Source organism: Monomorium pharaonis, chromosome 6 (assembly GCF_013373865.1).
Source record: "Monomorium pharaonis isolate MP-MQ-018 chromosome 6, ASM1337386v2, whole genome shotgun sequence".
In the NCBI taxonomy this organism is placed as follows: domain Eukaryota; kingdom Metazoa; phylum Arthropoda; class Insecta; order Hymenoptera; family Formicidae; genus Monomorium; species Monomorium pharaonis.
In genome coordinates this window covers 6,525,000-6,542,168 of record NC_050472.1, presented here as the reverse complement: position 1 = coordinate 6,542,168, position 17,169 = coordinate 6,525,000, and the positions used below count along the sequence as shown (strand labels likewise).

Genomic DNA, 17,169 nt, shown 5'->3' with positions numbered 1-17,169 from the left:
CGAACGTTTCATCTTATTTAGCTAATTTGTCTAAGCAGCAATATTGGTTCAATATTGGTTCAACATTGGGCCAATATTAGATCATTCAAGTTTTCATATTGGGCATTAATTGCAATCCTAATTTAAAACCAATATTTTATTATCAATATTGGCGTTACATTGGGAAACATTGGGAAAACATTGACCAATCCACTCCCAATATAACCAATGTTTAACTAATATTAGCCAATATGCTACCAATGTATTTTGCTACTCAGGGACTATCGTTCTCTCATTCGCGGTTTTATCGAATGCTACGTCGACAGATCTTTTTTTGGTCGAATTCCAGTCCGTTCGGATTTTTTTTCCTTTTTTTTTTTAATAATTTGCACGATTCCGGGCAGCAAGGTACGGTTTCCCCGCGAATGATGAATTGGCGGTAATTCAAGACGATCACGTTACAGTGGTCATAAATAACGAAGAAAAGGATTCGAGGCTCCGCTAAAAACGTGGAAAATTCGAACACCCGGAGGCGAGAGATCGGCTCGGTGGCCACGGGTGGTCACGGATAATCGCATAGTTGTGACTGATTCGTTCGGGACACTAAAATTAGGGCTGTTCCGAGGGCATACCACTCGAAACGCGCGTATCGTGTTTCAGCGTGTATATCCCCTTACTTGACACCGCTTCCCCGAGGGTACGATATTTCTCCGCGCGACTTTTTTAGCCTGCGCATTAATTATTTAAGAGTGTCTTAAAATATTTGACGATCGATAGGCTAGATGGCGCGTATCTCACGAATTTCCATTTCGTTATCGAAAGAGAGACTGAAAACTTATCGTTCGTACGGGTCACCGGCTGCTGACCACTGACATGTCGACTTTGTAAACGAGAATCCGCGATACGGATTCGCGGTTTTGTTGTGTTTTGTTGGCCTGTCGGGAGCAGATTAACTAATAAATACCAATGAACTCTTTTTCCAGCCCGCACAATCGGTCATACGCATTTTAGTTTGTAATACCCTTTACGATTTTGCTAATTTCAAGTTGTATATCGCAACCGGATCTAACGCATTTTTATTACGAGGAAATTGTTTATATTATTTTACAATAAATAATATTACCTTGGCTCTGTTATAATTTTGCAATTTGCTCATACTAATTTTTATTGCCTTACTTTCATAAAGCGCACAAAAATGTTTTATATTTTGATCTTTCGGCTCAAAACTTCAGTTCCCATTTTACGCGGTCCCTTTTTTTTTCTTTTTTTTCCTTTTTTGAGAATATACCTGTTGTTTCCTCGAAGTCGGTGATTCAGAAATCACCGTTATGCATTCCTTCGCGAAGACGCATCCCCCGTCGCCGCTCTGTCGAGTTCTTTCTTTATCGTCTACAATTTCGGGTCTCGCGGTAGCCGTGAAGGAGTCGTCTTAATTCTGTATCTCTGTGCCTTGCCGGCCGGTCCGCGACACCTGTTTTTCCGCAACGTCACGCGCCGCTGGCGGCTATCGAAGGAGGCAGGCATTGATACGACCATGACCTAGGTCGCACGAGCGCGTAGGCCTAATCTAGGCCTAGTGTCTACGCGCCGCGATACAGAGGTAACGATAGGGTTGTATCTTACAGACGCGCGTCACTTTACGACAATTCCGCCGTACTCTCAGGTGTCCGATTCAGGTCTATATAATTGAATACCATTCATCACGGATCTCGTTTGACTTGGAAATAGGAGCAGCATTCATACGAGTTCTTCTTCTCCGAAACAATTAAGTCGCGCTGCGTTCTTTCAGTGAATGTTATTGCATTTCTTTATTTCCACCAATGTGCAATGTGACATTATGGTGCAAGCTGAACTTGAGCGAATTCAAAAAGTTTATTGAATACATAGCTGTTTTTGAAAATGCGATTACAAGATATCCGGTAAATCGTGATACGACCGCTGAGACAGTTCTTTTTTTTTTAATCTGATGCGTCGGATTAAATTAAGATCATAATGTTCGTTGAGTCGATTGTGACTTATGACAGTTGCATGTCACGTTCGCGGGGCATGCCACGTAGAGGATAAGCTCGATAAGTTCGATTAAGACATAAAACTTTTTTTTAAATACCTCCCCGGTGTCGTCCGCAATTAACTTTGGTTCTTATGCAAGCAGAAGTTCACCGAGGTCGGATATCGCGCGCAACTCGCTCATTACTGATGATGCACTTCACCTCCCCGCCTGTGTCACCGACTCGCTCTTTTTCCTCTATCCGTTTTCGGCAATAATTAAGAGACTTGTTCGGCTGATAACGCTCGAGTACATTGAACGTTAAACACGACTCGGTCACTTATTTTAGATATTAATAATGACGCCAAGATAAATGCGCCTCTCCTCAAGGTTCACGGAGGTCGACCGGACTTCTTTATCCGCTTGACATAAAAGTTCGTCATACTGAGAAAGCTGAGTGAAAGTTGAAAATATCTTGTTGAATCTTAAATTATCTCCGTTAAAATATTTTTTCTCATTACAAGTTATTTTTATTAATTCTTTGAGTTTTTTTTTTCAATAATTTTGGAGTTTTCCTTTTACTGAAGATTTCAAAGGAACAAGCATTTTGCAAAAATTTCGAACTTGGTAGAAAAAATTAACAGTTATTTTGAAGTTTTTAATATGTCACATGAAACGCTTTCCTTACTTCTACTTTTTTTTCCTCGTATTCAAATTAAGTACTTTTATTTTACCTGTTATATCGTGCTATATTTTAGCTATCTAGCTAAAAAAAAAATAGTATTAAATTGAAAGTAATATAGTCTATTTAATAATCACTGTTTTAATAATCACATGTTTCAGCAAGAACATAAAATCTTTAAAGAATTTGATGATGTTAAATAAACGCAATTTGATTATCTGATAAATTCTATATGCATCTTTATTTAGGAATAATTTTTATAAGTTGAGAAGAAAAAAATTTTGGATAAGAAATAACAATATCTTTAAGTCAAGGATTAAAATTATTATTATTATCAAAAAACAATCATTGTCTTTTTAGGTGATATTATAATATTATGATATATTATGATATTATATAAGGACTGCTATTATAATATTGATGTAAAAATATAATATCTTGTTGAAATTAAAAATTATCAATCTCTACAAAAGATTTTATATTCTTGCTTATAGAACAATGATTATTAATTTGTGTATTTTGAATACTAACGTCGAATATTTCTTTTGTGTATGTTATAACAAAAAAATTATCTAATGCTGAATACCAAAATTAAAATAATTAAGACGTTTGCCGAGGGAGAAAAAGTAAGAATGAAAAGATACATATTTCTGAGGGACGTATCGACCGGAGAGGGATAGCTTAGAGAGTTTAAGTGGTTCTTCAGGGACTAAAGCCTGTGGTTACACATGCCGCAGCATCCAGGCTTCATTCTAGCAGACCAGCAACGAGAAAGAGAAAGCGAGAGAGAGAGAGAGAGAGAGAGAGAGAGAGAGAGAGAGAGAGAAAGAGAGAGAGACGCTCCTTTTAACATACCGCGACCTCGAGTGTTTCATCCGCGAGTTCACCATGCTGGGTGTGATTTAAGTTTAACCGTGCCAGACATCTATCCCCTCCTACACTTACAGAAGAACTATTTCTCTCGGTGTACTTTCGGTATACGTCGTGTATGTCGATGCGAGAGCATCACGCGAGAGCCGTGCATCATCCTGAAGGACCGTGCACGTGGCCGTCCCTAAATTAATCCGGTTGTGATCCAAAACCTTCTTCTTGGATCAGAATATACACGCGTACGTCTCGTCTTTTCTCGTTCATATTTACATTTATGGCTATGTTTAACCCAATTTAAAGTCGATCATAGTTCAATTAACAATTAATAACAAAGAAAAGTAGTTTTAGCATTCTATATCTTGCATCACTTTCCGCTAGTTTCTACTTAAGCTTTAAAAATCCGATGAAATTTTTTAAGAACATTTCTCGACCGATGAAATTTTATTGATTCATAAGCATTGATTCATCAATGAACATAACATTTTGAAAAAATAAGAATTAATGACAGAAGATGAACCTTTAATTGTATATATATATATATATATATATATATATATATATATATTATATAATAATATAATAAAATAAAAAAATGAGAGAGGGACAGAAAGATCGAAGTCGTAAATGGCAACGGCAATGGGCCGCAGTGCCTGCACACATCTGGCGCGAAAGTGCACGCAAGTACGTACGAGCCGCGCGAGTAATCGGCGCGGCCGAGCTTTCCATATGAAATAATAAATGTCGCAAAGCCCCAGAGGGCAGATTAGAGCGGTCAAAGGAAACAAAAGCACAGGTTAACAAGAATGTTAATGCGACGATAACGTAGTTATTATCGCGCCGTGGTATAATCGTCTAACTGTGAGATTAAGCGCGCTAGAATAGAAGAAATAATGTGCAATCTGATTTATTATTTAATCTGCGGCGCAAAAAATATGCATTGCTCTTGTGCATTTTTTTTTCCACGACATTTAGCACTTTCCATTATTCCTTTCTATTATTTTTTTTTGTTCCTTCTCTTTTAATCGCACCGTCGCATTTTGCAGTTTTCTTTCTCGCGCGATGGAACGCGCTCGTAGATAGAGTGTCACGAAGGTCGGTATGCGAACGGCGTCATTTGGGTGCGAAAGTGCAACGTGAACCCTTAGCGTACCTCTAGCGTAGCGAGCGAGGATTCCCCCTTCCCCTCTCCTCCCCCCCCCTCCCCGTACAGGATACCCAGCTACGTCAGCCACTTCTTGCTTACATAATATCCGATTGCTTCCCAGTCTGATTTCGCCCCTCCTATCTCGAGAAGATTCCCGTGTCCTCTGACCTCCTCGTCCTCGTGTCGGTAATCCAATGCCCGCATTTTAATTCCCTGGCTCTCTTTCCTCCTTCCCCTCCCCCTCCTCTGTGTCCTTTCAGATCTAGTTACGGACGCTGCTTCTACTTCGAAAGCTGCGTGCCGCGTTACGGACACCCATAAAAACGATTCACGGGCAATAGGATATCCCGATCTTGATTTCGACTCGACGAACTAGAAAGACGCCATGGGGCTATGATGCCATGGGATCGATGAGAAGTGGCGATCGAATTCTCAACTTAATTATATACATTTCGAATGATATTTATATAACACAGTTGTAATATACGTATAAAATCCCTTATAAAAATGTAATACTGAACAGTATTAAATTGGCTACCCAGCGAGAAACGATAATGAATTCGACATCAGTTCGACGTCGAATCGACATCGAAATGATGATTTCTATGTCGAATCGATGTCTATTCGATGTACTATTTCTCACTGGATAATAATTAATAATACTTATTTTAAGTATTAAAAGCACTGTTGTTAGTACTTTTAATACTTAAAAAAAAGTCATAATTATTGGCCAGTTCAACACTGTCCAGTATTACATTTTTCTAGGGGAATATTATACCTCGAAAATGTCGTTGCACAAAAAAATAGTATCATCGCCGAATTGTTTGCTCTCGCAATTTCCTCGCAAACGCTAATCCGACGATTACTAACAGCCCATTTGTGGGTCAAGGTGGCGTCATGAAGGCGCGAAAACCGCAACTCGACCCGCGCACGTACATGTGCGATGTGCTCCACGCGAGTTCGTAGGACTCGGACGGCATCAGCAGCTTCTTGCTTACCTACATACAATATCCGATTGCTTCCCAGTCGCATTTCTGCCGGATGTGCTGCTCGCGTACGCCGACCTCTCTTCGTTCTCTCCTTCTCCGCTTTGCTTTTCTTCTTTTTTTTTTTCACCGAGTAACCCGAGACGAATTCTCTTATTTTTCTCCGTCGTCAAGTGACGGGGTGTGCGCTCGGTCCCTTATTGTAGGAGAAATAGGCGCGACTAGGATTTTCGTGAGTTCGCACTTTAACGGGTGCAGTTAGCTGCGACGATGTGGCCAAACGATTTCACGCATCGCTTCAGGAAAATTGTGCCTCGATCTCGGATCAAATGGCGATAACTTTCTCGCTTGAAACAATTCCAATTAATAATTTTGCTATTAGGATACAATTTTAGTACGATAGATTCAAGCGAGGCGCGTTTTAATGTAGTACATACGCACGTGGCCACTAGGCTGGCTAGCGTTATTATCAGCAAACGCCGGAAACTCTGATAATGCCATCCGTCGCTCTTTTACACTTCCTGCATCCTTCCTTTTTCTTTTCGTCAGCGCTCCTCGTTCCATTGTATATTTCCCGTATTTTTAATATTCACTCTTACTACTTTATTGCAACTCGCACAATTATGACTAGTTATTAACATTTTAAGATTTATATAGTGTTTCCTGCACGCGTATAGCGCTTACGTAAAAAATAATATTTGTTTTAAATGGCGCAAGAAATTTGTTTTTTTGTAGTATTTTATGCAACGGGTGACTCGAAGAATACATTAAAACCTTAATGGTTCCAGCTTTAAATGCCAAACCGTCATTAAGAACAGAGTCATTTGTTCATTAAAATGTCTTTATGGCTAAAAATTACACAAAATTGATTAAAATTACTTCATTCTACAATTTCTTCTATATTTTATTAATAATAATAATTGTTACTATTTTTATCATTAAATTCTTGCGTTTTTTTATTTGCCGGAGAAAAGCAAACCAGATAAATTTTTCCTAATGAACATTTCGTATGTTCTGAAATAGTTTGCGTTCTATGGTTGCGCTCACTCTAAGAAACTATGCATATTCATAGTCACGTAATGGAAGTGGGGGAATGCCGCGAACTAACGAAACAATTGTTTCCAAGTGGTCACGTAAAAAGAGGCCACTGCAGATACGGTTGCTCCCGTCAGAGGTACGTGTGTAGTAAATGTGCGGAAAAGACACTGCTGCTTTTTACCTAACCGCGTAAATGCTTTGTTTCGCGCATCATTTTATTCCGGAAGTACGCATGGATATTATGCATTTTTATTTTTTCCGATATAGAAAGAAAAAGATTCGTAGAAGTGAGGAGGAAAGAAAAAAAAAGGGGAAAGCAGTCATTGTATTTACAAATTTATTCAGTAATTTATTCGTGTCTGCGTGCCTGCGTTTTCTAGGAAAAAAATACTTGTTTTTTTACATACAATGAAAGTAGTAAATGATCGGAAAGTAAATGCGAAATTTTTCAAAAAAAAAAAAGAAAGGATACAGATACAGAAAGGTTATAATAAATTTTTTTACACATTTTTTTTTTATTTGTAAAGACAAGTATTTTTTTCCGATGATCAATTCTTGTCACACTAATCTTACATTTAATTAAACTTTATTTATTATTAATGTTATTACATATATGAGCTTAATAACTATTGTAATTAAGATATATAGAATGACGCAAGGCATGGTGTAACATTTACAATTATATAATTGCACTCTAATTGCCCGTTAACGTGATACATTATAATTGTTATCAAATATTATATAACTATAGAAGTAAAAAAAAGTCGCAGATATTGCATTACGCGCACTTACGCCGATTATTTTATCTCTCCGGGCGAATTTATAATTATTAACAGCTGACAATACACCATGCCTCTAAAATCGCAAGCAGCATATTGACAGTCAATTATCAGTCAATCCAAGTGATTAAATTGTAACGGCTTAATTCTGATGCATACAATTAAAAGAAGAGAGAAACAATAGAGATAAGCGCTGTCGCGCACGTGTATGCATATTTGTCGCGACGCACCTGTCTGATCCTTCTGAGAAACCTAGTATGAATGAAACACACAGTGCACAACATCGACGCGGAGTACTTTACCGAGGGCCGCGAGTGCGTGAACTGCGGCGCGATTTCCACACCCTTATGGCGTAGAGATGGTACCGGGCATTACCTCTGCAACGCATGCGGTCTCTACCATAAGATGAACGGAATGAATCGTCCATTAGTTAAACAGCCACGTCGCCTGGTAAGGAAGACGACTCCGGGGAACGGAACGGTTTGCGGGCGAAGCTTGCTTGCAACATTCGGAAGGAGAAAAAAAGAATCGGAACGCCCCGCGTGGACGCTCCGTCGTGTCACGGACGTTTCTTTCATTTTACGGCCTCGTTGCTTAATCTTTGTATTATCTCTGTGAAAAAGAATTTGTAAAAAAATAAATTAGAGCAACTTTTTTCCTTTTTAAAAAAAAAAAAAGAAAGAGCGTTAAGAGACGCGGATAAGCTCGCGCGAGTGATGCAAACGTCGTTTCGCAAGCCGTTGGTTCCACGAATCGGACTACAGCCGCAACCGCGGCTGCATTCGAGAAATGGGGATATAAAGAGAGAAAGAGACAGAAAGAGAGAGAAAAACAGAGAAGGATCTTTTCTCGCTCGTTCTCGTTTTACCGTCCAGGAGCCTATGTGGAAATTCGCCCGTGATGTTCTGCCCTTTTGTAAGTTCCAACAAGGGACGCTCGAGCAGTCGCATCCCGACCGTAAAAAAAAAAAAAGAAAAAAGAGATTAAATAAATTCTCCCTCGCACCTCACGATATCGAAAGCTCGAACCTCTCACCCCGAGATGCTCGATCCGTATTTAATACATGCGCGAAGAAAGAGAAAAAAAAAATTACCCCTAACGTATGGCCTCGTGTCTGTTTCAGTGGCGGACCAGGGCAGTTTCTGCAAAGACTTCTTTGGGTATAGTGGCCCCCGTCGTGGCCTCGTGGAGGAGAAATCGAGCCGTCGTTTGGTAGGTGTCATCCTCCCAAGTCAGCATTCTCTCTCTTTCTCTCTCTCTTAAGCTTTCTATCTGTCTTTCCTTTTTCTTCTCTCTAACGGTATTGTAATAATAAATCTGTGTCTGATATCCCTCTTTCCTTTTCCTATCCATCTCTATCATCGAAGATGATGGTTTCCTTGTGTCTCATCGCAGAATTCATCACAGTTATTGTGTTTCTTCAGCTCATTATCATCATCGTTGATTCGTCTCTACGGCTGAGTAGCAGTAAAGTTTATAATATATATTGACATTTTTTTTTCTAATAATCAATAATTATTTAATCAGGTGCTGTGTAAACAGAAATATATTGTAGATAGATAAATAAAGAAATTGTCGGCGCGCAGTTTGTATGAGCTGAGAGTATTAAATTAATAGAAAAATTATGTTCATCACCAAGATCCGATGCAGACCAGTATAAGCAATTTACTTCATTGGTATGTTTGAAACATTTATTGGTCAGAGAAATTAATTTACTATTATTGTAGATGAATAAAGAGTTTGATCAAAAGTTAATAATAAGTGTGATATCATAAATTAATATAATTACGATTAAATTAAATGTATTAAAATATTAAATTCAATGCTATGGGAAAACTGCTTGTGGTCAAGGATCGATGACAATTTCTTCCTCCCTGTCTTTTCCTGTCCCGTAATTTACCTAATCGCATTAACATCACGCTCTCATCGTTCACACATCATTACACTAAATGTCTGTTAATTATCGAGACGAGGGCAGTCGTCCTTGACTGTTTTCGTCGTCGATGGAGCATTTCTAGTAGAAAACACTCGTGTCGTAGCGCCCGGGGTGCCACTATACCCATGGTACGAGCACTCTCCTTCCCGAAATCACGTGCAGCCTGTGTCGTAAAGTCAACGTCTCTCGTACGCAATCTCAGCGTGCCGCTTGCAAATTTCCGATTCACGGAATGATTCTTTTTTGTTCTGTTGAGTTTTTCCAGGCTCGCGTGATCTTCGTGACCGAGGGTGGCTCACTTTTCTGCTCCGCGGTCTCTGCGGTACCTTGCACCGAAAAACTTTTTAATTAACGGTAATCTGATCCTTTCTCATAGTTCGTATCGAATGTCTCTCTTTAATGGTCCGATGGGGGAAACGGTGATTGACCATACGATACCGCGAGTTTTCTTCTTAAATGCTCAAATATTCAATCAACGTTACTTTCCGACAATACTGTCGCGTTGTATATAATTTCTTTCGAAAAATTCACAGCATAAATTTCTCTCATATTTTATGTAGTTTTTCAATATACCGTTCATAATGTCAAATTAATTCTTACATTTCACATTTATAATCCTGGAATATAATGGTACACCTTAAGAACAATTCAATCCATCCATTACTGCTTTCATCCTGGCGAAATCATTTTCAGATCTCTTTTGCCAAAGATAATTAACGATTTTATGTCTCTCCAGTCTGCCACGAGACGCATGGGTCTCGCTTGTAGCAACTGTGAGACCACGATGACGTCCCTGTGGCGTCGCAACACGCACGGCGAACCGGTGTGCAATGCCTGCGGTCTTTATTACAAGCTGCACGGCGTCAACAGGCCGTCGACCATGAAAAAAGACAGCATTCAAACGCGCAAGCGGAAGCCCAAGGGTGGAATGAAAAGCAGCGATACGCCTCTTACGGGCACTGTCACGCAGTCGCTGAACAATAACAACAACAACAACAATAACGTTAAGTTAGAACCAGGTAAATATAACATCACTATTAATTAACTGTTAATTATCGTTACAGAAAATTCAATGCTTTTTATTTTCTACGAATCGGACTTTTTTCTTTCTTGAAAACTCTTTTTTTGCTATAATAAAATCTGTCTATTTTACCATTGTTCTTTTATATACACATATATATACATATAATAAAATAATGGTAAAAGATTCAAAATTTTAATTAATTTAAAAAAAATTGCTTTGCTTTTAAGTAGACACCTATGGCGATCTGAGAATGGCTCACACTGGCGTGGCGCAAATGCCGTATCCAGACAACCTTTACGGTAGTCCTCAGCCTTCGAGCAGGATTCGAGGAGTGTACACTGTTCCTGCTGCTCAGTCCATGTATTTCGATCTGGTGAATTCGCAACAGCAGCAGCAGCAGCAGCAGCAACAGCAGCAGCAGCAACACCATCACCAACTGCTGGAGACCCATTCGCCGAAGATTGAATGCCCGTCGCCGCCTTGCACGCGCTCACCTGGAATGGTCTCGGCTGGTCACTCACCTGATCATCACCAACTCACTTCGCCACATATCGTCACTCTAGGCAGTCCGTCAACCAGTCCAGCCGGATCTAAAATTATGCTGGATAATGGTCACCTCGAGAGATCTACGGTTGTGTCGATATCATCCTAAACATCTTGCAGTTCCGCAAAGATGCCGAATTGTTTGCCTGAGAAGGCAATAAATAAAAAAATAACTGACAATTAGTGACAAAGCAAGTGCCTGTCAACCAAAAGACCTGGGAATTGCCTGGGAGTTTAATTCCCGCTTTTTAAACAGCGAAACAGACGGTCTCGCTGATCTTACTTTCCTGCGCGCATTGTGATATGCAAAATAAAAATTTCCAGAGGAAAATATGTTTTCTTCTAAAAAAATAAAATAATTTTCTTCGTTTATTTTGTTATTTTTATTCAATTTTTTTTCTTTTTTTTTTTTACCAAAGAAGATTTTATCGACAAATCTTGTATCGACATCTAAGATGATACCAAATTACGAATGATATTGTTGTAATTGTACATATATGTATGTATATGGGAATTTTCTTATGTAAGATTACGTATAAGTATCTTTATATTCTATGAAATTATACATAAAACACAAGGATATTCTAATCGAACGGATATATATCCAGAGAATATTCAGATCATATGAATATTTAAAGGATGTCTTATTAAAGATATATTCAGAAGATACTTCAGGAAAATATTTAAAAAGACCCAAGTTGAAGACAGCTTAAAAGATATTTTTATGATATTTGTCATATAAATTTTTTAGATTTTAAAAAGATATCTTCAAGACATCTCCATAAATATTTCAAAACTTTGCATATGTAAAATATCTTTTATCACTAAAAGATTACTTTTCGAAACTTTTCGAAAAAGTGCAAGCCATCTTTCAGTAATCTGAAGGATATTTTTTTTTATCTGGTTGATGTCCTCGATGTAACATAACCCAAATAGCATATATGGCCTAAAAGACTTTAAAATATTTTTTTGACATCTTTTAGACATGCATGCTGTCTGGGAAGACATATCGCGCGATAGCGGTAGAATAAAGCTAAGGAATAAATAAAGCTAAAGAAAGAAATAAAGCTAATGATAGTGTAACATAATACAATAAAATAAGGAACATATAGCAACTACGATGAATATTCTAGAAACATATCTGACGGCTATGCGAATAAATATATGCGACAGTTATAACATATATTTTCTTTCCTTCCGTAACGCAATTTTATTAGTAGTTTGCGTCAACATATTTTGTATAATATATTTTAAAGTACTGTATATTGGAATAGTGTATTGTGTATATCAGATAGTTTAGTTTATTTCTAAATAAAATAGAATATTTTAAACGAAGCGCTAAAAAGCTTCGTTCTAATGATTTATAATTATGATACAATTATATAGCTTAAATCTAAGGTTTTTAAGGTAAGTTTGTTTTGAAAATGATTTATGTGTATAAACTTTGTTGATTTTTATTAGTGAAATTAGATAATTAGAAATTATAATGTAATTATTAATAACAAAAAATACGTTTTATAATGAATTGCAGAAAATTAATTCAATGCATTATTACCTACATATAATTGCGTAACATAAAATATGCTATCTATATTTTTTTTTATTAGAATTACATTTTTATGTTATTTAAAAAAATAATATATTTGTCGAATTATTGAAATTTAAGTTACAAATGCGTTTAACAAGAACTTCTCTATAATATTTACAAAAACATCCGGTTTTGATGAGTGGCAAGGAGTCAGTGAACGGCCGAAAGTTCATCCTTGTGTATTTTTGGTGATAATGCAATGTCTCGACTAATCTTCGTAGCCACACATGTCCTCTCTTGTTTGCAATGGCGTAGTCGATATAATGATTCATAAAAGTTTTAGAATAGCTAATTATTACTTAAGTTATAAAATCGTTTAATGTTTAATTTTCTAAAATAAAATTTTTATTTTCAATTAAATACAGCTACTATAAACGTGTATAATCTTGGTGAATGTTTATCTTCATCTCTAAGAAAATGTTCTTTTGGATTTATGAGACTTTATTAAATAACACAAAATAAATTTTACGTTACATTTAAATCTAGAAGATGTTAACTAAAAATAACTTTAAAATGTAACTATTAGTTTAAAAACAATATCTTTATCTATTATAAGTCTTGATTACGCTATTGCATCTGGGACAATAATGCTCGTTGGATTGTTGCCTTATTAGAACGATATCTCACCTGATCCTCTTATCAGCAGTACCCACTAGTGTGTGCTCTGTAACCATGACAACAACCCTCCGCCTTCAAGCTTCGTTCCCCGACAAAATGATAACTGTGAGGTATGCGCCTGTACATGCTTGGTAAGGTAAACCGATCCCTCGTCAAGGAGCTTCACGAAAAAGACCTGGGACGCAGGTAATAAATTGTGAATGAGCCGAATATACAGAAGATAAAAAAACATCACAAATATTTATAAGTTTTTTGTTCCGTACAGTTTTAATGCAAATATTTTTTTCTTTACTTTTTAGTTTTAGCTTTTTCTTCTTTTATCTAGTTTTTTCTATAATATACATATAATTATTTGCATAAAGAATTTATGAAATTTACGGTAAAATCTTTTAAGTAATTCTTCCTAACATGTTAAGGCGATTCATGTGTGATTGTTTTCTATAAATTATATGAATGGAAAAAAAATTAGATTGAGTTTAATCTACACAGAATATAAAGAATTGACATAACGAGAAGAACAATGAGCAAGATATTGTGTAGTAAATCCTTTGTGATTAAAGATCATAATTCCCATTTAATGTATATTCCATGACAATTATCTTGGCAAAGGTATTTTCGATGAATTGCAATTCGGTTAGATGAACCGATAGTCAGAGTTATCAGGGCAGCCAACAGATGTGAATACTTTGATCAATAAAATTACAAAATATTGTAATAAATTTGCTAACTTTTGTTTATTTTATTACGTTTATGCTATTTTTGTTATTTTACTTTTTTAGTACATAATTACTATTAATATTACTATTAATATTAACTAATTTAAGTGGTTTTTTTTTTATTTTAACGATTAATCAATAAATCAATTTTTTCGTATATAATCGATGTTTCAATTTTTTTTTCTTTAATCGATGTTTTAAACATCGATATATTTTTTAACATTGCCCATCCCTATTTATAAGCAATTTACAGACACATGTTTAAGGCGTTTTTTGTACCAATTCTATTTTAGTATTAAACAAATCGTAATACGATATAATAATGTCCCAGACAGCACCATGTTCAAAATTGAGACATAAGATGTCTTAAAGATGCCTTTAAGATATTTTTTAGTCATATTTTTATGTCCAAATAAAAGTTGTGTAAAAGTCATCTAAAAGACGTCTTTAGAACGTCTTATGTCTCGATTTTGGACATTGGGATATTATCCCATACAGCACATCTTTCAAAAAGTTTTCTGAAAAATATCTGATAGAAGATATCTTTCAGATATCTTTTAGAAAGCTTTCTGAAAGATGTGGTCTATGTGGGATAATCTTATAAGTAGAATTAGACGAAACTTTCAAAAACATCGATGTTCCGATTTAGTCCAAGTTTTGAAAATAGGTTCCTTTTAAATAAAGAAAACATATGCGAGCACAATTTTTACTAATCCAAAGGATAAAAACATGTGGGCAGGTGTAAGACGAGAAGAGACCTGCATTTTATTTTAAAAAAAACTCATTTTTAAACTTGAAACTAAATCGGAATATGGATGCTTTCGGAAGAGCAACTTAGAATTATTTTAAAATAAAATAAGTTAATAAAATTTGTGTGGTAAATTTTCAAAAGTTGAAAGGCATACGTGTGATAAGAGTCGGAATCGAACCAACGACCTAATCGATAAGTTAACTGTTCTTTATAAATTGATTATGCTATAGAATGTCGCATTATTTTATAGATACGATATATGTAGATATTTTGTTATCAAAAATACTGTCAAATTATTATTTTTTCAATTTCAAAAAAATTTATTTCATTTACACTTACTTGTTTATAAAAGCCCAAACTTTTTTAAAAATATTGCTCTTTATTCAATATATTGAAAATTTTGTATTACTTTTATGATTAACTAGCTATGCCCTGCCACGCGTTGCTGTGGCTCTCTATTCTTATGCTACGTTCAAATTTTTTTTGCTTTCATTGTTTAACTTTCAAGAGCCTTGCTTTACTGTTGCTCTTTTTATTTTATTTTTGAATAAGCATTTATCTATCTTTAATAAATCTAATATTCATTTATTCACGTACTTCTAATTTACTTTATTTATTTATTGCCTTTGGCACTGTATTTAATTAATTTGTTTTTATTTATTGTTTTGTATTTTTATTATAATGTAATATAAATCTTATTTTATTAAAACTTTGAAATAATTTTTAATTAAAAAAACCGAATTTTTTTAAAAATACCCATTTTTTTTAATTAAACATTTTGAATTAGAGTGTATGTATTTAATTTATTATTGATTAATTTTATGAATCAATATTTTGTTATTTTTTTCTAAAAGCTGCCATGGATTTAGAAATCCATTCAAAAGACTGTTTTAAATAAGTTCCTTTTTTTCAATAAAATAACAGCCTTCTTTATTTTTCTTATTACCTTAATTTAAACACAATTAGGAACATTCTTCGCCTCTCCTGGTCTCTCCCGGTCTCTCCTCGTTTCTCCCCGTCTCTCCCGGTCTCTCTTCGTTTCTCTCCGTCTCTCCCCGTCTCTCCCGGTCTCTCCCCGTCTCTACCCGTCTCTCGCGGTCTCTCCCCGTCTCTCCCCGTCTCTACTCGTCTCTACCCGTCTCTCCCCGTCTCTCCCGGTCTCTTCCGGTCTCTCCTCGTCTCTCCCCGTCTCTCCCGGTCTCTCCCAAGCTCTCCCCGTCTCTCCCGGTCTCTTTCGGTCTCTCCCGGTCTCTCCCGGTCTCTTCTCGTCTCTCCCCGTCTCTCCCGGTCTCTCCCGGTCAATATAATTATTTCGAAATTATTTAATTTAAAATTATTTAATTTAAAATAATTATTACCATATCTGTAATTATTTTGAAATTAATGTTCGATTTTACCTTTTTTAATATCCTGTATTTGTCCTTTAATATAAACATTTTGCTCAAATTCTTTATTATTTAAATTTTATTATTTAATTTATATAAATTCATATAACAAACATTTTACATTTTTATTTATATAGATTAAGCAGATGTATTCGTTTATTTTTACTTTTATTTTTATTGTTATTTAATTATGTATTTTTTACTTATAAAGAACGATGTATAGTCAATTCAGTAATATTTTTACATTTGTTTAAATTGAAATAATATTTAAAAGACAAGGTTTGTACTCTTTAAATATAAATTAATGAAATGTGTATTACAATGTATGTAGAAGAACTGCAAGCATAAAAGAATGACAAGCATGTGCAAGAATATAAAACATATATATTTTATATTTAACTCGCGATATTGTGTGACAAGAATATAAAAGAAATTAATTTGATATTAGAGATATTATCATCAGAATATAATAAAACTGAGTTTTCGAGAAATAAAGAAACATTAGAATCGCTTTATTAGGAAGCCCAGAATCAGTATTGGTGACATCTCGGAAAAAAATGTTTCATATAAAAACATATATAAATATATATAAAATATGTCCATATAGATTTATATTAGTCTTCTTTCTTTTGTAAAATATCTGTTTGATATAAAAAAATAATAGTCATACTGAAAAGACAGAAACTAATTTAAAATATAAGTTTCGTTTAATTTAAAATATATGGACATATTTTATATATATTTATATATGCTTTTATATAAAACATTTTTTCCCGGGATTCCTCTAATTACAAAAATGTAATTTTTCTAATTCTCGGTCAACTGCAGTCAACTTGGTCTTGGTCTCCAGGAAGACCTAGTTCTGAAAAAAACCTCCTATTGCCATCGTCATTTCATTCACCAACACTCACCACCACAGTTCTCACAGCTCGCGTGGCAAGTGGAAGTGCGGGAGCACCGGTACCAACATGGCGTCCGCGGAAGGGTTCCCGGCGCGATATAATACAACACGGCGGCGGCGGTCGGCTTTTAATCGTCATCAGTTAATATTTGACGGCTCTCGGATAAAATCGAAGCTTCGATCTCGCGCTACCAGGCGGCAGTTCCAACGACGACGACGACGACGGCGGCGACGACGACGAC

At 35.7% G+C, this 17,169-nt stretch overlaps 1 protein-coding gene and 1 long non-coding RNA gene across 4 annotated transcripts in view; one reads left to right on the top strand and one right to left on the bottom strand.

Annotated features, from left to right (window-relative positions):
• The window catches only part of LOC105834989 (box A-binding factor), a 77,988-nt gene extending 65,844 nt beyond the window's left edge, over nt 1-12,144 (top strand). The window contains exons 7-9 of one of the 2 annotated variants that reach the window (XM_012677893.3): nt 8,589-8,677; nt 10,138-10,420; nt 10,653-12,144. In XM_012677893.3, the coding sequence (XP_012533347.2) occupies nt 8,589-8,677; nt 10,138-10,420; nt 10,653-11,077 (797 nt within the window). In that variant the 3' untranslated portion in view covers nt 11,078-12,144. Of the gene's footprint in view, nt 1-7,739; nt 7,916-8,588; nt 8,678-10,137; nt 10,421-10,652 lie in introns of both variants that reach the window. The other variant, XM_012677892.3, reaches the window with a different exon arrangement.
• Nucleotides 11,382-17,010, bottom strand: LOC114254464. Of its 2 annotated transcripts, none has more exons than XR_003625846.2 (2): nt 16,938-17,010; nt 11,382-13,349 (listed from the first exon to the last, which is right to left on the bottom strand). It is a non-coding gene; the product is annotated as an uncharacterized LOC114254464 (long non-coding RNA). The 2 variants fall into 2 exon arrangements; XR_003625845.2 differs by lacking the exon at nt 16,938-17,010 and adding an exon at nt 15,588-15,629.
• Between the last annotated feature and the right edge of the window lie 159 nt (nt 17,011-17,169).